The 20,164-nt window shown below is 37.9% G+C and overlaps 2 protein-coding genes across 3 annotated transcripts; one reads left to right on the top strand and one right to left on the bottom strand.

Annotated features, from left to right (window-relative positions):
- Positions 1-2,726: 2,726 nt before the first annotated feature.
- On the top strand, positions 2,727-15,532 carry LOC108670268 (F-box only protein 42). Of its 2 annotated transcripts, none has more exons than XM_018157728.2 (3): positions 2,727-3,200; positions 13,056-13,185; positions 13,457-15,532. In XM_018157728.2, exons 2-3 carry the CDS (start codon positions 13,096-13,098, stop codon positions 14,855-14,857), a joined length of 1,491 nt encoding a protein of 496 aa, XP_018013217.1. In that variant the 5' UTR covers positions 2,727-3,200; positions 13,056-13,095; the 3' UTR covers positions 14,858-15,532. The 2 variants fall into 2 exon arrangements, with proteins under 2 accessions (XP_018013217.1, XP_018013218.1); XM_018157729.2 differs by lacking the exon at positions 2,727-3,200 and adding an exon at positions 12,230-12,318.
- Positions 15,533-16,643: 1,111 nt separating this feature from the next.
- On the bottom strand, positions 16,644-18,617 carry LOC108670267 (peptidyl-prolyl cis-trans isomerase NIMA-interacting 4). Its single transcript, XM_018157726.1, has 3 exons — positions 18,440-18,617; positions 17,817-17,936; positions 16,644-17,560 (listed from the first exon to the last, which is right to left on the bottom strand). Exons 1-3 carry the CDS (start codon positions 18,557-18,559, stop codon positions 17,402-17,404), a joined length of 399 nt encoding a protein of 132 aa, XP_018013215.1. The 5' UTR covers positions 18,560-18,617; the 3' UTR covers positions 16,644-17,401.
- Between the last annotated feature and the right edge of the window lie 1,547 nt (positions 18,618-20,164).

Genomic DNA, 20,164 nt, shown 5'->3' with positions numbered 1-20,164 from the left:
TTCTGTCTGTGGCTGCTCTTACCTGTCTGATGCTATCATGAAAGCAGCCTCACTCTCAATTACTCGAAGCTCAGGGAAGAGACATTGCCGCTTTTCTATACCATGGTGGGACGGAGAATGCTCTAAAGCAGTTGCCTTAAGACGTCAAGCAAAAGCAAGATTGTGGCGCAGTCCCACCCCAGCAAACCTCATAGAATACAAGCATTGTGAGGCAGTAGCTCGGAACTTAAAACTACAGAAGCAACGTCAGAGCTGGATTCAATATGTGGGAAAAATCTCCTCATCCACTACCACCAAGGAGACCTGGAGAAAAATTCATAGTATTCAGGGTAGGCCAATAAGTTACACTTCTTATCCCTTGTTTGGGGTTGCTCATGATGATGACCTTTCCAAAGCCACATTATTTTCTGATCACTTTTTAGCAGTTATTCCTGGTATGCCTCCTCCTGCAGCAGCAATCACAGAGGTGGTGAAATGCATATCCAAGCTAAAACACTATGACTGTCTTCCTTTCACAGCTGGTAAATTCACTCAAGCACTTGAAATGCTCAAGAACACTGCTCCTGGCCATGATTCAATTATGAACCTTTTCTTTTCAAAGGCAACACTATGATGCAAACATGAGCTGTTTTCCCTATTGAACACCAGCTGGACCACTGGATGTGTTCCTGATGCATGGAAGCATGGGATTGTTGTGCCTATTCCAAAACCAGGTAAACCCCCGGAGCAAGTGTCTGGGTACCGGCCAATTACACTTCTGCCGTGCATGGGAAAAATCATGGAGCGGACGGTACTGAGTCGTCTTCAGTATACATTGGAAAAGAAGAATGTCTTCTCTTCACGCCAGCAGGGTTTTCAAGAAGGAAAAAGCACAATAGATGCTCTACACTTGATTAAGAATGCTGTTGCTGCAGCACGTGTTTCTTGGGAGTATTGTCTTATTATATACCTAGATATCAAAGGAGCATTTGATAGTGTTTGGCATGAGGGACTGCTCTTTAAGTTGCATAGTATTGGAGTGGGAGATCAGATGCTTGCCTGGGTGTACAGCTACTTCCAAAACAGAACTGTGCAGGTGCAGGTTGGAGTCAGCAAATCTGCACCAAAGCCTGTAAGAGTTGGTGTACCGCAAGGGGCTGTGCTCTCACCAACGCTCTTTAACATGATGGTCCATGATCTCCCTCTCTCTCCTCATGTGAAGCTGGTCGGTTATGCAGATGATATAACACTATTTGTGAATAAACCATCCATACTTGAGGCACGTTGCTGCATGCAGCGGTAATGGATGAGATTGGTGAGTGGTGCACTCGCTGGCAGTTCAAGCTTAACCCAGTAAAGTGTTCATACCCGGTCTTCACATCTCACCGTACTGCTCCAGCTGTAACACTTCGAGTTTCTAACATAAATATTCAGTATGTGGCACATCAGAAAGTATTGGGATTTTATTTTGCTTCCCCTCATCTCACTCTTAAAGAGCATGTTAGACAGACATGCATATCTTGCCAAAAAAGATTACAAGTACTTAGAGCGCTGAGTTCAGTGAAGTGGAGAGCATCACGACAGCTGTTGCGCAGAATATATGTTGCATTCATTCGAAGCAAGATGGAGTATGGCTCCACAATTTTGGGAAACATCTCAAAGTCGCTCTTAAATCAGCTGGAAACGGTACAAAACTCAGCACTTAGATACATTTTGGGTGCTCGTCGCACTTCGCCTGTATTGTCTTTGCAAGCTGAAAGCTTTATTCCTCCACTGCAACTAAGATTTTTGTTTCTATTCATGAAGTGGGCCCTCAGGTACACATACATGCCTGTAGGAGACAGAGTGGCATCAATGGTAGGATTCTTGGATCGGGAGATCCTTCCAGACACACCTTTTACTATGCAAGCTTGTCAAAGCTTTCAGAAACTAAATCTTCCACCTCTGCAACGTGTTCCAACCCCATTGATGAACACATTCCCACCTTATGTTGAATTGTCCTCCAGCATATGTGTGGACCTACTAAACTCTGCAGTCCACAGTGTGCCTCCTGAAATTGCTCAAAACTGCTTTAGAGACTTTTGGAGACAACATTATCCTCAGCATGTACAGATTTATATTGATGGATCGCGTTCGGCTACATGATCGGTTGCTGCTGGCCTTTATCTACCATCCACCAGCTTGGCCACTGGGTGGCTGTTGAATCCAGCGCACACTGTGCTGGGGGCTGAGCTGTTTGCAATATACAAGGCCATGCAGCTTGCAACAACCAATGTATTGCTGCAAAATAAGCCCATTCTGATACTGACTGATTTGCAAGCAGCACTGCAGCTTTTGTCTTCTCCATCGGATGGCTCCTATTGCTCAATCGTCATTCAAATCCAAAAACTTATGCAGGCCAAGGGGCTTGATAAAGTGTTGATGTGCTGGGTTTGTGGACATAGCAACATCCATGGTAATGAGGTGGCTGACAGAATGGCAAACCTTGCACACTCAAATGATTGTTCTGCAAGATCCAATTTGTGTTTTGGAGAGCGACTCTGCTCAATAGTCAAAAGTCAAATTTTTGTCAAAAAAAAATTCAAATTCAGTCAAAATTTTTGGAATATTGGGCACTTTGGTGGTCAGGGGAGGTGCAGTCTTCGGGGAAAGGAACCTTCAGGCTGAGCTTGGGAGGAATGGTAACTTATGTGGATTATGGACCAATACCTGGCTCGGTTGAATGTGCTGTGGCCCGTCTGCGTCTCGGTCATGCTGGTGTAAGGGCTCACTTGGCCCGTTTCAATCAGACCAATTCCAGTATCTGCCCTGAGTGTAATGTGGAAGACACAATTAGTCACTTCATCTTGCACTGCTCGTTCTTCACTGATCAGTGGAGGGAGTTTCGCTCAGCTCTGGAGAATCTTTTGATTCCCTGGAACCTCATCTCAGCTCTTGGTGGAGGAGATATCCTCAAAAAAGAAGAACTGCAGTAATTCGTCACCTTGGACAGTACCTGTTGGGATGCAACATGGTTAACAACCTTTGAAAAATTTCCAGTGCCTAATTCTTTTTTACTTCCTTCCATACAACAACCACCGGCTGGTGAGAGGCCTTAGAGATCTACTTTGAAATCAGAGTGGCAATATAGTACAAGGAAACCCAGTTGTGCTCAGGCTGGGAGGTGTGATCTATTCATACCCAAAGTCTTCAAAGCAATTTAAAAAAAATGGATTTGATAGGTATTTTATTAATCCTGTTTATATGTAAGAATGGAAATGACGCTTCTATTTCAGAATGATAATGGAAATGTCCCTACTATTTCAGAAACTGTTCTTGAGTACACTTGCAAAAACTAAAGTTCTGTAATCAATGGAGTCTTTGAAATGACAAAATTGTTCAATTTAAAATTTTTAGCTATACCATCAACCGGGGCTACTCGGGATGTTTATGCCACTATATTTAGTTTTGCAATATTCCAATTAGTTTTGCTACTAAAACAGTTTTACGCCATGTTGGAGGACTGTTCCGAGTTACACCGCCCGTCCTGAGTAGCCCCAGTTGACAGTATGAGTGAGATCGTCAATCATCGTAGGAGCTGTAAGAAAAAATTCATTGTTTTTGATGTAAAAGAATGTTTTTAAATTAAAGGAAATGCAATACTTGATTTTTGGAAATACAATGCTAAAATTAATGATCCATATTAGAATTCAATAGACATTATGCTTTCAGAATTAATTTGAAAAAGTTTGTACCTATTTATAATTTATAATTTTACAAATTGCATAACGCAATGCACAAATTCAAGATCACCTATGAGTACCGTCAACCGGAGCTACTTGGGACGGGCGGGGTAACTCGGGACAGTCCTACGACACGGCGTAAAACTGTTATAGTAGCAAAACTAATTAGAATATTGCAAAACTAAATATAGTGGCGTAAACGTCAACATTTTTCCTATCTATGTAGTATAAAGGAAGTTGAAAAATACTACATTTACTAGCTTTGAAAAATTCCTGAAAAAAATGGTGAAAATGATATTTTGAAAAGTTACTTCTGCTAAGGTCTGTAGCAAAAAAAATATTTGCCATATTAAAAAATTTTACTTACATAAAAGATGCACCCAGGTGTTGGCTTGAAAACATAATTGACGGAATTGTCCTATCTCATCCCCAAAAAAATGGCGGCCATTTCCGCACGGCGGGGCTACTCGGGCCACCCTCCCCAGGGCTATTCGGGACACCCCCAAAAACGCATTAACAGTAGAACCTCAGTTAGCAAAGGCTCCAGTTAAGAAAAAAATTTATTAAAAAGAAAGATTATTGATTACATTTACCTCGCTCAGCAAAAAAATTCACTTATCAAAAAATTAGTGCATCATTGGTCATCTCTAAAGTGTGCATAGAATGTCATATATAGAATTGTGCACCAGGCATCATAGAATGAAAAGTAATTGACCTAAACTATGATTTATTTCTCCAAAACATATGATGGTTGTCACTAAAACATTCCTTTCTGTTTCAGGTATGTTTTTCACGATCTTTTTTTTAGTAAATTCACTTAACCCAATTAAAATGGTGTGAAATTACAAGCCGTCCTGTAAGCTTACAGATACAGAAAAAATGCTATAAGGCTGCTGATATGAAGCTTGCAGTGGACAAGGTTGTTGTAAATGCTCAATGGCATGTTCATGGATACGGTAATATCGCATCAATAATACGGTAATTGATGTATATGGTAATATCATATCAATAAAGGAAAAACAAGTAAAAATCACAGAAAATGTCATTTATTCTACCTCTACATCATCTACAATGAAAGAGGAGGACTTCAGAGTACTGTTAGTAATGGATGAGTACACTCTGCATGCTTCAAATGTTTTAAAATGAAGTTTTATTCCAAGTGTCCCGAGTAGCCCCGTTGAATGGGGCTCCTTGGGACACTCTTTTTTTGCTTCTGGCACCTTACAAATAGCATGTGGAATTTTTTAAGATGCCATTCGATAGCCCTTGCAAAGAGCTTTGAAATGAGCCTAAACTTGTTTATGAAATGTTTCATGGTAAGAAGTTATGAATGAAAAATGTTCGAAATCATCCAGAGTAGCCCCTGTTGATGGTATTTTTTTATAGTGAAATCACTTGACTAGATTAAAATTGTGCCAAATTTCAAGCTGTCCTGTAAGCTTACAGATACAGAAGAAATGCTATATGGCTACTGATATGAAGCTTGCAGTAGACAAGGTCATTGTCAATGCTCAATGGCATGTCCATGGATATGGTAATATCACATAAATAATACGGTAATGTAGGGATAAGGTGATATCATGTCAATAAAGAAAATACAAGTAAAAATCACAGAAAATGTCATTTATTCTACATTTACATCATCTACAAAGGAAGAGGAAGACTTAAGAGTACTGTTAGTAATAGATGAGTACACTTGGCTTGCTTCAAACGTTTTAAAATTGAGTTTTATTTGAAGTGTCCCTTATTACCCCGTTCCCAGATTAAATTGTGAGGCTTTCATAATGAGTCTAGCACCTTACAAATAGCATGTGGAATTTTTTTGGCAATGCCATACAAAAGCCCTTGCAAAGACCTTCAAAATGAGCCCAAACTTGTTTATGAAATGTTTCATTGTAAGAAGTTATTAACAAAATACGCTCAAAACCGTCCCTTATTACCTCATTTGACGGTACCATTAGGGTCGCAACTAGAGTTTTCCTGCTATTTCCGGAACCACAAGATTTCTGCCAAATGAATTGCCTTCTATCTAATCAGGGTTGGTGATTTTTCCAGCTTTTTTGTCTTTTTGAAATGTTATTTTTTATGTTGCAATTAGCCTACTAACAATAACAGTATATGGATCAAAATAGATGGCTAAAAAGGGCACTTACTGCCTTCAAGAATGGCCAAGGTGGTGTTTACCACTTTGGGACTTTAAGGTAAACAATTATTGATAAGTCTATTTATTAGCTTTGTAAAGTATGTATGGAGCAAGGTAACAAGCTAAATATTGACCACTTAACTGGATTCAATATACAAAAACACTTCAGGAATGCGGATCTTCTAAACATTGAAGAGTCAAATAACAGTAACAGATAGGCAGCTGATAGCACAGTGAACAACAGTAGATTAGATTACTAGTTTTATGTCCTATAAATCTACCAGACTCTACCCTCTAAACATACAGACTATGTAGTACCATAAAATGGGGTAACTTTGACCACTTTTTTTTCAAAATGATGCCATTTTCTTACTAGATAAGTTAAACTTAAATTGAAACATGCAAAATACAGGTCTATACTTTAGCTTTACTCACCATAAATTGCTGGCTCCTGCCTCTCATAGTTTTGATATAATTTTAAAAAAAGTGATGGTCTTTGTTACCCCAGCTCTTGGGGTTTCTTTGACCGGGTGTTGACAAAATTTTTCTATGTCGAATCGTTTTTGAGTTTTGGGGGTTTTTGTTAAAAAAACGAAAAGTGGTCAAAGTTACCCCGCCGGTCAAAGTAACGCCATTTCACGGTAGTGATTGAGTGACTGACTGCACTGTTCCCATTTTATTCAGACCAATAAACCAATGCTAAACTTAAATGATAACAATACGAACCTCAAATGTCTTGGAACAAAACTAATGTTATGAGAAAAGCTAACACTATTTGAAATAAACATATGCACAATTCAAACAATTTTTTTCCATTCACTGCAATTAATTATTTTATATTTTAGATATATAGTTTCATATTATAATTGTTTTGTTTCTAGTTTTAAATTGACATATATTTTAAAATTGAAGTTAAATATTTTAATAAGAATACTCATATTAGGGTGGAAAATCTTTTTAATTGCCTAAAAGGTCAATTCAATCTCAACCTCTCAATATACAGGGTGGGGCAGAACCGATTGAGCTGTTTTGTATATGAAATAAAAGAGTAATGGAGGTTCATAAAGAAGAAAGTTTATTTTCCTTGAGGTTAGCATAACATACCATTTAGAATACTTATGTTTTGAAAACAATATCTGAAAGATGGTGGCCATTAGCTGCAACACACTGTTGGAGTCGTTCTCGGAGGAGGGAGTAACCGTGACAGTGAATTCCAAATGCTATGCTGCAACGTTGTAAAATTTCTTGCAGCCCAGGATGGAAAACAGTGTTGAAAATGAAGCATTGGGACACGTGTGGTTCCAGCATTATGGGGCTACAGCTCACACAGCCCAAATGTCACTCAATGTTTCAAAGCGCATGTTTCCCGGACATCTGGTGTCTCTGTGGGGTGATATACAGTGGTCTGCGAGGTCGCCTGATTTGAGCATTTGCGATTTCTTACTTTGGGGACATCAAGAAGAGAGGGTGCTCAGAAGTCACTCTCACACCCTACCACAGCTAAGGGAATGAATTATTGCAGAGGTTATGGCCATACCATGCCATATGTGTGAATGTGCTGTAGGATTAGGAAACTTCCAAGAACGACTCCAACAATGTGTCGCAGCTAACGGCCACCATCTTCCTGATATTGTTTTCAAAGCATAAGTATTTTAAATGGTATGTTATGCTATACTCAAGGAAAATAAACTTTCTTCTTTATGTACCTCCTTTATTCTTTTATTTTGCCTCAAAACTGCTTAATCAGTTCTGCCTCACCATGTATAAGCTAGCTAACACAATTAAATTGTATAGTATTGTAATCAATATATAACAAATAATCAAATAGCTAAAAAACTACTTATAGCCAAGGCTATAAGTAGTTTTTAGCTAACTATTTGATTATTTGTTATACGGTATAAGAATTAGCCAAGCTGCTAGCTATGTACAATGTATTGCAACACTTGATGCCTCTGAACCAAAAACATACAATTAATTGGAACCTAATACATATTAAAGGCTAATTAATTAAAGGCTAATACACATTAAAGTTTATATTCCAATATGTCATAGTGCATTTATTTTAAACTATGAATAACAATACCTCAAAATAAACTAAAGACTGCCAGATTGTATAAAAAAAAATCAAAAAATCAAAATAATAAAAAAATCATAATTTTCTATAAAAAATCAAATGATTTATTCAGTTTGATTTAGTCAATGCCAACCCTGTATCTAATTGTTAATAAAAGTGCACGATCAGGCTGTGAGTTTCCAAATGCATAAGAAATTCCTCATGTTACCGTGGGAGCCGCAAGATTTCAGAAACAAGTAGGTAAATTCCAATCCTGTCAGCTTGGCTGGATTATGCTGGAACATCTGCATGTGCATATCTTGTATTTCAATGAGTCTGAGCTTGACTTGAGATATTAAGAAAAGGCTATAGGAACCGGTGAAATGCTGAAATTGGCCAGATTCTTGGGTGTTTTTGCCAATTCACATGTAGCTTCAGGCTTCTGCATTCTGCCCAATTTTCCACACAAGTTTGATGCCTGCTCTGGTGTCTGGTCTATTCATAGGACTCGACCCAGTAGGTCAACTCCTCTAGACTCAAGTCGTACTTGTACCGTCAAATGGGGTAATAAGGGTTGGGCTGGGTAAATCGGGATTAGGGACAGTCCTCTGCAGGGTGCGTACCGCTCATGGAAAACCTGGAAAGTCATGGAATTCGATTTTTCATTTTCCATGCCTGGAAAGCCATTGAATTTCATTTCAGGTCATGGAAAGTCATGGAACAAAGGAGTTTTGATTTCCCTTAATATATCCTTGATGTCAGTTACATGGACACGACCACGGTAAAAAAAATTTGCTTTCAGACAAGAAGGCAAGTGCACTGCAAGTTCTCACATTCAAGACACGTGTGTGGACTTTGTGCAGGCTGTAGTCCAAAAGCTACTGGACAATGGACAAGAGCTCTTTCAGGTATGGCCTTGGTAGGAACCTGAGATGGTTGGTGCCTAAAGTCTTCATGAAGGACTATAAGGAAGCTGACAAGACACAGTTGAAGAACTGTCTCACTTTGCTTGTTGATGCCAAGAGATTCCCTAACACAGATGTGGATGGTGTTGTGCGATGAGATATGCAACTTTAGAGATGATGAATGACACTGCTGTGAACTGAAGGCTCAGTTTCAAGCATTTTCAACTTCTGATCAACTGGACACTTTTTGGCATGTCATTCTGTCAAAGAGCACCTACAAGAAGCTTTGGAATGTAGTGCAGATGCTCATACTCCTGTCTCATGGCCAAGCCACAGTTGAAAGAGGGTTTTCATTCAACAAGAAAATCATGACACACAGCATGATAGAGCAAATGGTGGTTGCCCTGCATGCTGTAGTTGATCCTGTTGCACATGTTGGTGGCCTGGACAAGATGGCCATCACCGAGAAGATGCTGCTTGCAGCTGGCAGTGCCAAAACAGCCTACAAAACTTATTTGGCAGAAGAGAAAGAGCAGAATGTGAAGGCCAAGAAAACCCAGAAGAGGAAGGCTTTGTTTGATGAGCTAGATGAACTGAAAAAGAAGAAAAGGCATACGGAGGAGGGCATCAAGGCAGTTGTGCATGCAGCAGATGAATATGCAGAAGCAATGGAGAGAAAGGGGGATTTGAAAATTATCGCAAAGTTCAATGCCATGAAGCGATCTTTGAAAAAGCTAGACACTCTTGAACTGAACATTAAGAAAAAGTTGATGAAATAGCTGCCTGTTGAATGTTAGGGTAGTGGTGTTGAAGAGTGTTCTGAACTGTATTGACTTTATCATGTACATTCTTGTGTACATTACTCAATATTTGTTGTGATTTAACACTATTGATTCATAATACCAGTGTGGGCTTGGTTATCAGATATGTTTCATTTTTGTTCCTCTGTGTCTGCCTGCTCTATGCAGTTATACATTTGCTATTTATCAGCTGTATAAGATGATAGAATATGCGTGGTTAGTCTTTCAGTCATGCTAAACCTGTCGTATACGAGTCTTGGAAAATTATATTGATGCTCATGGAGAGTCATGGAAAAGTCATGAACTTTTTTCTAAATACCAGTATGCACCCTGCATAAACTTCAACATTTTTTAAATCTATGTGGCATAAAATATGTTGAAAAATCATACATTTATGATTTATGAGCTCCAAAAAGTCCATGAAAAAAGTTGAAAAGTTATATTTTGGAAAAATACTTCTGCTATGGTCTGTAGTAAAAAAATTTTTGCTGTATTAAAAAATTTCACTTATAAAAAAGTTGCAGACAGGTGTTTGCTTTAAAACTTCATTGATGGAATATTCATATCTCAATCAAAAACAAAATAGCAGCTATTTCCCCCTGGGCTCCAGGGTAAAATGGGATATCCCTAACAATGCATTTACAGTAGAACCTCAGTTAGCAAAGGCTCCAGTTAACAAAAAAAAATTTGATTAACAACAAAGAATTTTGATTACATTTACCTTGCCCAGTGAAAAAAATTTGCTTGCTCAAAAATTAATGCATCATTGGTCATCACAAAATTGTGCATAGAATGTCATAGATGGAATTGTGCACCAGGCAACATAGAATGAAAAGTAATTAACCTAAAACATGATTTATTTCTCCAAAAAATATGATGGTTGTCACTAAAATATTCCTTTCTGTTTCAGGTATGTATTTTACAATATGTATTTTTTTTTGTTATAATGAATTCACTTGACCCTATTAAAATGGTGTAAAATTACAAGCCCAGTCCTGTAATAAGCTTACAGATACAGAAGAAATGCTATATGGCTGCTGATATGAAGCTTGCAGTGGACAAGGTTGTTGTCAATGCTCAATGGCATGGTCATGGATACGGTAATATCACATCAATAATAAGGTAATGTATTGATATGGTAATATCATATCAATAAAGGAAAAACAAGTACAAATTACTGAGAATGTCATTTATTGTACTACACTTACATCACCTACAAAGGAAAAGGAGGACTTTGGAGTACTGTTAGTAATGCATAAGTATGCTCTGCATGCTTTAAATGTTTTAAAATTAAGTTTTATTTCAAGTGTCTCCAATTCCCTGTTCCCATAGGTAATTTGGAACTCTTTTCTTTTGCATCTGGCACCTTACAAATAGCATATAGGTTTTATTCAGAGGTGCCATACAATAGCTGTTGCAAAGACCTTTAAAATGTGCTCAAAATTGTCTCTTGTTACCCTGTTTGACTGTATGCCACTAAAATTAGCAATGTGCCAGTGCCAGTGGCACTAGCACAGACAAATGATAGTGGTTAAAGTGGACAGACAGTATGGGTTATACATGAATGACTTCACATGCATTGGATTTAAGAATTAAAAATATTTATCTTTTTTATTTTAGTGATAGTTTGTCATCAGTCTAATTACCTGGCTGGATGATCAATCCTTATGAATCATAAACAATTCCTAGAATTCCACCCTGCCCAAGTGGCCTTACTGGCAGCCAGCACCTGATATAATATTACTGGTTTATATAGGAGATATAGGTTAGACAAACCAATTGTCTTCTGTAAATATTTGGTAACAAAAGTCATGAAATTGATATTGACTAAGTTTAAGAGAAATAGTAATATATAATAATAGTGGTTTCAGCGTTTATTAGGCCGTAGGCCTGTTGCTGATTCTTAACATTGCAGAACATTCACAGCATTTTGCGGGTCTCAAACTCGCAACTCACTGCTACAATTCTGCTGTGCTTAACTGCCCGGCCTCCTTGCCGATTCTGACCAGAAACTGGCGCACAGAGCTGGGATCGAACCCGCGCCTCTCTGCGCCAATCTTGGTACCTACTCTGAACTGTAACCACTGGGCCACCCTGTTTAAATTATTTTTTAAAGACCACACTTTTGAAGAATCCATTGTTTCCAATGATACAGATGTACAAGGAATTTCTAATATTATTTTCAAACATTAAAAAAATTAATTTTTCATTTTTTTTAATATACACATTTTTTTCAAAATTATTCATTCTGTCAATTGATTCATGCATTGCCTCCAACTTCACACAAGTGTGCAAAATTTCATATCAATTGGACAGGTAAAAGTGTGTCAAATATCAATTATAGGATTTGTAACTGACAAAATTATTTCTTCTGTTTCTTTAATATTGAAAAAAAAAATTGCTTTTATTTTTAAAATTATTTATTTTGTCATTCGGTTTATGCATTGTTTCCAACTTTATGCAAGTGTGCAAAATTTCAGATTGATAGGATAAGTAGAAGTGTGTGGAATTTTGATTATAAAAAGATTTGTATCAGACAGACAGAAAAACAAGAAGTTAAAGAGAAGTGTTGTAAAAATGAGACAAATACATGTTCTAATAATTATTTTTAGTATTTTAATTTCATATAATTAAGTTGTGATAGCAAAGTATGATTAGGAAATGGAAATGTATTACTTTTAGACTGCAACTGGCACTGCATGAGAACCTACTCATGGTCTGTATAGTTTATGGAAATCCCTGAAGAATGTGTTAAAAATTAAGTATTTTATAGGGAACTGCTGGGAGATTATTACTTGATGATCATATGTATAGGGAGTGTGGGAACAAAACTTATTCAGGCACAAGCAAAAAGAGGATCTTGAAACTCATTGCTTAAAAAGACACTCTATGAAATAATCTTGCATTGTATTAGGCCTGTAGTATGTAAATTCCTGGCATTGAGTAGAGCTTTCCTGCTCTTTTTAAAGCCATGAGATTCCTGCTCAGTGAATTGTCTCCCATTTAATTTGTAAGCATAGCATATGATTGAGCCACAATATTAGAACCTAAAAAAATTAGTTTGTGTCAATATGAAATGAATTAATATTCTTATTGGGAGTGGGAGCTGAAATTCCTAATGTGGGAAAGTTGGCTATTTTTTTTTAAACAAACCTGGTCTTTTTCCATTTAGCTGCTTCATGTACGTAACTGTTGTGCTTGTAATGTATAGAGCTGAGAGCTTCATCAGTTTGCACATCCTATTTTTATCTATTCAGCAACAAATACATAGGTTCAGAAGACCTCATACTTCCTGTGAACCTTGTTGCTGCTCTTGTGGTGGAGATGCTCCTTTGAGGAGCAGCAATTCTGCTGTTTAACATCTTTGCTGATATTTGCAGTGCCTAATTCTATTTTATATGTCCCATTATTTGTGTCACTTTTTTCTGTAAACTTTATTTAAATTTTTTTCAGAAAATCAACTGCTTTTTCTTGAATACTACCTCGCCCTGAGATGGCCTCTATTGATGATTTACCCAATGTTATTCTAGAATACATCCTAGGGAAGGTGTCTCCATACGGAGATATAAAGGCTTGTTCAATGGTAAGTATACTATGTTTTCTTGATTTCTCATCAACTTCATTATCAATTTCATGCACTTATCAATTGAGAACTGTTATACTTTTTTGTGGAGTGGTTCTGTTTTAAATAGATTAGTTTTCCAGACAGTTTTTCTCATATTTGCTCAGTTGATCAACATTGTTCAAAAAAAATCATTGTTACTTTTTTCCTTGCTTGTATAAACAAGAAGGAATATCTAAAAGTATATTTTATTTTGACTTGTTCTATTGCTTTTATAACATTCATCTTTCAGGTGTGTTCAAGATGGCATCAGTGTTGCCAGCGAGTTGCTCAAGTTATGAAAACAAGATTTCAGTCTGCTGTGCTGAATGGACCTCTTGGCATGAAGATTATCCCTGCATGTCCTACATCCTCCTTTGCTTCAAGTCGTATGATGCAATCTGCGTGTGTGGTGGAATCAGATTTATATCTTTTTGGTGGTTGCACATCCGCTCTTACTACGTTTAATGATCTCTGGCGAATCAATCTTCAAAGTGGGAAAATTAATCTTGTCCATGCCATACCTACCTCAACTGTACCCAGTCCAAAATCACACTTGCCTCTTGTTTCCTGGAACGGGCACTTGATTTTGTTTGGTGGATGGGCCAGCCCGTGTCCATATCCTCTACACCAGAGTGGCATTTTATTTGACGAACTCCACTGCTTCAATATTGACAAAAATATTTGGATACCAGTAGATTTTCCGGGCAAGCCACCTGCTGTTGCTGGTCATACTGCTACAGTTCATGGGGATGTTATCGTTTTCTTTGGAGGCTTTCAGAACAACGGTCAAGGCATTCATGTTAGTTCAAACTCAGTAACATGCTTAGATATGAAGAAAGGTAAATGGTTGAAGCCTAGGATTTCGTATAATTCACCGCCACCAAGGTATGGTCATTCTCAGTTCAAATTAGATGAAAAACACGTTATCATCATGTCTGGTTGCGGTGGTTACAATGATTTGCATTGCGATTATTGGATGCTGACCATACCTTCTGACATTCGGTCTTCGGAGTCCTGGGAGTGGCGGAGGCTCAGAGAGGAACAGTCTGATTACATGCCCAAAAAGCTCTGGTGTTCCCCTTCTTGTCAAGTTGATGATAATATTGTTGTACTGTCGTACGAATCACACATTACTAGCAAAGTCACGCTGCCTGCAGCTGGACATGTTGCCGCCATCGGACGTGTTGAGTGTACCAAAGCCCCCATGCCTGAACCTCCCGTTGTCAGCCATTTTAAACCTTCTGTTAGACCAAACGCCAACAATCACCGTGAACTTCGTAAATCGCTTCTTGACAAACATTCCATTCGCTTGCAGTTATTGAGTAATAGTAATGCAGCTCAATGTGTGGCCAGTCCTGGTAGTTCACAGCGAATCGAAAATGTAGGTTATGTGAAGCCATCGTGTCGGCAAGGGGTTTACATACTTTCCCTTAAGAATGTATTGAGTGATGGAGTGGTTCGATGGTTGCCAGGTCCTACGTGTTGTTTTGATAACGATCCTCCTCACCCAAGACTTCTATCTTCCCTAGTTCTAGGAAAAGCAGAACTTATTTTGTGTGGCGGGAAGAAGGCCCGAGAATGTGATTGTGATCCGGATGATCCCATTCCTCCTATAGTTTACCTGCGGGCCACTGCTTTGCCTCCCCCTTAGCGCTGGAATGCTGTTGGCTCGCATCTACTGAGCTGCATTCGGAGTCTGTGAGTGGTCGGTGACGGACACATGATGAAATTGCCTCTACCGCTCATTTTAGTCAAAGTTTGCGTCTTCAAGAGAATTTATTCTGCTTTGAAAGTGATATTGAATATGAATTCTATTAGATTGATGAAATCTAGGTACATGTTTTAGGAGTTTCATCCTTCATAATTTATTTACAATAAGATGAAGAAGTGCCTGCTGTCAGGATTAGTGTTTATTCTGGACAACGTGTGGAGTCTAATAATATAATTGTATATGCTACGATAAGGGAGGTAATTATTTCAATTTGTCCTTTTTTGGCAATATTTGCAATATACTTAGGTACCTATATACTTAGTTACTCGCTATAGGTAAGAAATTCATGAACGTAGTCTATCTGATGATCGTCTCTCACCTGCTTTTCTTGCTGGCACGACGTTTGACCATCTTCACTTGGCTTCTCTGCTAACTCTGCATGGTTCGTCTTGTGCAATGCAACTCGTACACACCTACGGTCTATAACCTAAAAAAATAAAATAATTGCATACTGTTGTTCGATTCTTATATTATTATTTGTTTCATAGGTACCGTATTTAATCTGTTCAGTGAACTTATTGTTGATTGCACAGATAAATAGAATTTCAATTTGTTTTCCGGCTTTTCAATCTAGAGCCTTAATGTAATCTGGATTCTGTAACACATATCGATCAAGATATGCACAATTTGTTAGTGCATACCAACAACTTCTATCTATTAATGCCTTATTTTCAGTCCTAAATCATGACCAACGAGAGCGTTAGTTTGCACCAGCAAGTCCGTCATAGCAGTAATAAAAGTACGAATGTTTGTGTGGGGGCGACCATGAGTTGCCTGAGACAAGGACTGACTGACTACCAAGTGTCAGCAAGCTACGGCGCTTACTTCTTATCTTAATCTTACGATCATGTTTTCCTGGATCACATTTGCTGCCTATCCTCTAATATATTGCCACCAAATTCCAAAATTGTCATGAAATAAATGAGACAAATTTGCATTAGTGATCCAACGGCCACTTTCTAAATGCAATTGCATCGGCGAATAAGGCATATTGACATCAGCTATACTAGTTTGCTGGAAACTTAGGCCAGGACTTTCTCTTAAAATCACATAGAACGTGGGAAGAAATGGCGAATGAAATTCCTAATCCCTGCCGGCTACCTATTAAGTTCTGTATTAACCCTCTACCGCCTGACATGAGTAACCGGAGCAATATTTTCACAAGCCTGCTTCCCTAAAAGGATACGTTCTAGTATGACAACTTTAAAATGTTCTTTGTTGCGTACACACGTCCTCAGGTTGCGATACTCAATATTTGACGTTTAATTCAAGTTGAAAGTTATTTTCCCGGAGAGTGAACTACGGCGGTAGAGGGTTAAGCTGAGCCGACCGTTTACACAAGCCGCCTCTTAAATAAAGGAGGATTAAAAACGTACAAGTTGTCTCCATTTGTCTTGAGGCATACTCCTCACGCAGGTATTCCCTATAGTTGCATTCACTCGGGGCCAGTTCATTATTTGATTATTTTACTTATTTTATTAATTATTTAATATACTCGTATTAATTCAGTTAACAAGTTAGGTTGCTCACGAGGTTATTACTAACTCTGTATATCTCTATCATCTGGTAATAAGCGTTTCGCCGGAGGCCGTCGCAAAACTGGTTAGGTGACAGCTTTGCAGCTCTATCACTCTTCTTCTGAATCCCAGCTACAATAACTTCAAGACTCATTCTACAAGTTTATTAATTGATCGTTTGTGTATGGCAACACAACCTGTTAAAATAAATATTTCTATAAAAGTATATTAATCAAGTGTGATAGTAAATGCAAAATTTTGAGCTCATTGCTTAACATAGTGACTCTACTTCGTTATCGAATATTCAATATGCATTAAATGTTATTCGTATTCAATTGTTAGAAGTCTATCTCAATTTATATCGAAAAAAAATATTGCGCCGTTTTTCTCAACATATATATTACTTATCTAATTTTGAGGTAAGAAAGTAATATTGAATTCAATACCAAAAAATGGCTAAGCATATAAAATATTCATCATAATTTGTTCAGTATTGAAACAAAGTTTCGTACAAACGAGCTTTACTCAAGCTTAAATCTAAGCTGTATTCACTCGCAGCCAGTCAAGCGGCCACTAGTTGGTCTCGTTACTGGCCACTAACTATTGGCAATTTGATAGTGCCCGCCATTTGCCTACAGCCCCAGAAGCAGCCAGTCCCCCTCTGCAAGAGTCCAGTAGAACGATACTATACCAGAGGCCGTGTGGACTGGATAATAGATTAGGTAAAAAAGTGGCATGATGTGAAATGTTCTGAACGAAACAGCTTCTAAATATAGTCAGGTTCTAAAAAATTTAAGAGGGTAATGACTGAGACCACGCGTGATTTCATCTGTGATATACCACAGTGGCATATAAAAAGATTTTCATAAACCTACTAAAATTATACTTCTGTGCAGCGTTGCTGACATTATTTTTTCCCTTCAACCATAATGATATGATATCCGAACTTAGTTTTTATTGGAGGGTCAGTATAATTTGGATTAGCAATTGTAGAAACTGGCAGTGCAAATGCTGCGTCCTGGAATGGACCAACCATCGAGCCTCTAATCATCCAGCCAAGGTCGCCCTGGAAATGAAACCATAATTCAAACCAAAATTTCTGCTCCATAAATAAGTTCAATTTTGACTAAATTTACTTGGACTTGAATTAACAGAGTAGTTATTAGCAGAAACTTCACCTAGTACCATCACTGATACGCTATCCCCTAAGCCACAGATTCAACCAAAATGAATTGCCTTTATTTTATTCTAAGAAATATAATTTATATGTCAAGCATGGCTGGTGGTGATTTCCATTATTGATATACTCAACAAATACTCACTCCACTCCTTGCTTTATCTTCAGAGTACTGAGCTGCAACTTCATTAAATTTCATTCCAGCCTTCAATTTTTCCATTGCTTCTAAAATTTTGCTCTGCTTTTCACACAGGATGTGTCTTACCTGGAAAGTAAAAAATCAATCAGTAAATACAGTACACCTGAAATTGATAATACAGATATATGAACATTTAAGAAATTATCAAGGCTTCATGTCAAGAAACATGCTATCAAATTACTTCCTTAACTTAATTATTACATGAACTTTATTAGAATGTACCTAGTTTCTTGTTAGAAATATTTGCATGCCAGCTTGCTCATTAACAAGCTCCAGGTAACTCTCAGAAGAATGTCTACTCTTAACAGTTTTATGGTACATTCTTTTAAAAATAAATGAACAATATCTCTGAAACAGAGAATGAAACTGAATTGATGATTACAAAGGACAATCAGCATTAAATACAACTGAACAGCAAAACAATATAATGTCATTAACATCACAACACATCACAAATGCATAAAATTAACCCACATAATCATAGACAAAGAATAGAAGTGTCAGCAAAGCAGTGCAGTCAGGGAATTCAGACCATTCTGTCTAAATTAGGGTAAAATAGTGAAACTTACTTTTACTGAACTTGTCCCTCCTTTTTTTTCTTTAGATGGCCCACTCTCTGACTTGTTTTTGTCTGCTTTGTTTCCTTTCTCAGTTTTATTCCCACCTTTGTCACCTTTCTTGGGAGGCATTGTATATAATATGACAAATAGATGATTTCAATCTGAAATGAAATTACCAGGAATAAATATTAAAGTTAAACAAAGAATAACTAGGAACAATAAAAAAAATTAAAACAATCCATCATACAATTTATTCTTCCTAGCAATTTTTAAATCAGTACCACATATTATACTAAAAATGTCTGATAGTGATTGAAAATCTAAAACTTCAGCAAACGTGTTCAGTTCCAAGTATGAATGCGTTCAATGGTTCAAGAACAAACTAGATACAGAGATACCTAAAGGCTAAAGCTAAGGAAGAATATACTATGTTCAGGCTTGAAATGTTTAGCACCATATCTGCATATCAAACCGGGTTACCCGGTGTCAGTCTAGTAGCTATTTCAAATTCAAAGTTCAAATAATTGTCATTTGTCAGTCATGAAAAGATCCGGTCAAATAACACAATTTTGTATGAAAAATTTCATTTTAACATCATAATTGAATGAAGAGTTTGAAGATGTTTATAAGTTATAACACATGTCGTCTGAAAACTCAGTGTATATATTTATTGTAGTTTCCTGAGACTCGTGTCTTTCTTGATCATTAAGCTATGGTTGACATTAGAGGATGTTATTAAATAATACTTATTATAATTGATGAACGCATTTTTGTTCGAATGTGTGGTGAGAGCTTAAAACTCTTCTTCGTTTGGGTGAAAAATAGCAAAAGATTTAGATCTTCCGTGAACAAGGCACAAAAAGGAAAAGAATTGGAAATGGGCCACATCACTGACATCAGGCTTTCAGGCCTACACTTCAGCAGATCAGCGCTGAGCTGCTGACATCACTATGTTATGTTAGATTAATTGTACTCAAGTGCTGGAGCCCAGGGCCCCAGGCTTTTTACCAGAGTGCTGGGCCTGCCACCTGGCTGGCCTAGGGCAGGACCGTCCGACCAGGGCCCGGGCAGGCTGGCTGCCATGAGCTATCGGCTAATTTACCATCCCTCTGCACCTGCAAGGCTGCACCGGCACCGCTGAAGTGTGCAACTGCAAATTATCAATCATTTGACTACCATTCATTATATGAAATATGAATCGTCTCTTCTTCTAGGCTATAAAAATTCAAATATACTCAGTTGGTGGAAATGTGTCATTGTGTCTTCCAGATGCCAGACGAGAGACTGGAGAGAGCAGTCCTGGATTCTTGGAACAAATTTGAACACCTATTATTAAAATGGGAGCGCTGCTGTAGCCCAAAAATTTAACTCTTAAATCAGCCCAAAAGCCAATGCCAACCCTCTACATGCAATAGAAATAGTCAGTCTAATACCTATGCAGCTGTTCTTACTTGCCTCATCTCGCCACACCAGCTTGAAACAAGCAATGCCTCATCCCACAAACTGATACTACAAACGGATTACACCCAATAGCTCCTACACCAATGATTTAGGCCCATACCATCACTTCTTACAAATGCCGTAAGCCACAGGGTCCGCAGACCGCACCGGACTGTTGGAGTTAGTTGGAACTTGTTAATTTAGAGCCGACTGGGCGCTCCTCAATAGCTGGAATACAGTTCAGGTCCTCTTCAGTGAATACGCTACTAAAAAAATGATTAAGAAGGTTAGCCT

Source organism: Hyalella azteca, unplaced genomic scaffold (assembly GCF_000764305.2).
Source record: "Hyalella azteca isolate HAZT.00-mixed unplaced genomic scaffold, Hazt_2.0.2 contig11834, whole genome shotgun sequence".
NCBI classification, from domain to species: Eukaryota; Metazoa; Arthropoda; class Malacostraca; order Amphipoda; family Hyalellidae; genus Hyalella; species Hyalella azteca.
The sequence above is the reverse complement of the archived record's forward strand: the minus strand, read 5'-3'. Positions and strand labels throughout refer to the sequence as shown.

Bases quoted from the DNA above. Each gene is read 5' to 3' on its own strand.
- LOC108670267 (XM_018157726.1), bottom strand. From the start codon at position 18,559: ATGCCTCCCAAGAAAGGTGACAAAGGTGGGAATAAAACTGAGAAAGGA. The intron at 17,937-18,439 runs GTAAGTTTCACT...TTTACTTTCCAG, and splicing joins GAGGGACAAGTTCAGTAAAA to GTAAGACACATCCTGTGTGA. The intron at 17,561-17,816 runs GTGAGTATTTGT...TTTCATTTCCAG, and splicing joins AAGATAAAGCAAGGAGTGGA to GGCGACCTTGGCTGGATGAT.
- LOC108670268 (XM_018157728.2), top strand. From the start codon at position 13,096: ATGGCCTCTATTGATGATTTACCCAATGTTATTCTAGAATACATCCTA. The intron at 13,186-13,456 runs GTAAGTATACTA...TTCATCTTTCAG, and splicing joins ATATAAAGGCTTGTTCAATG to GTGTGTTCAAGATGGCATCA.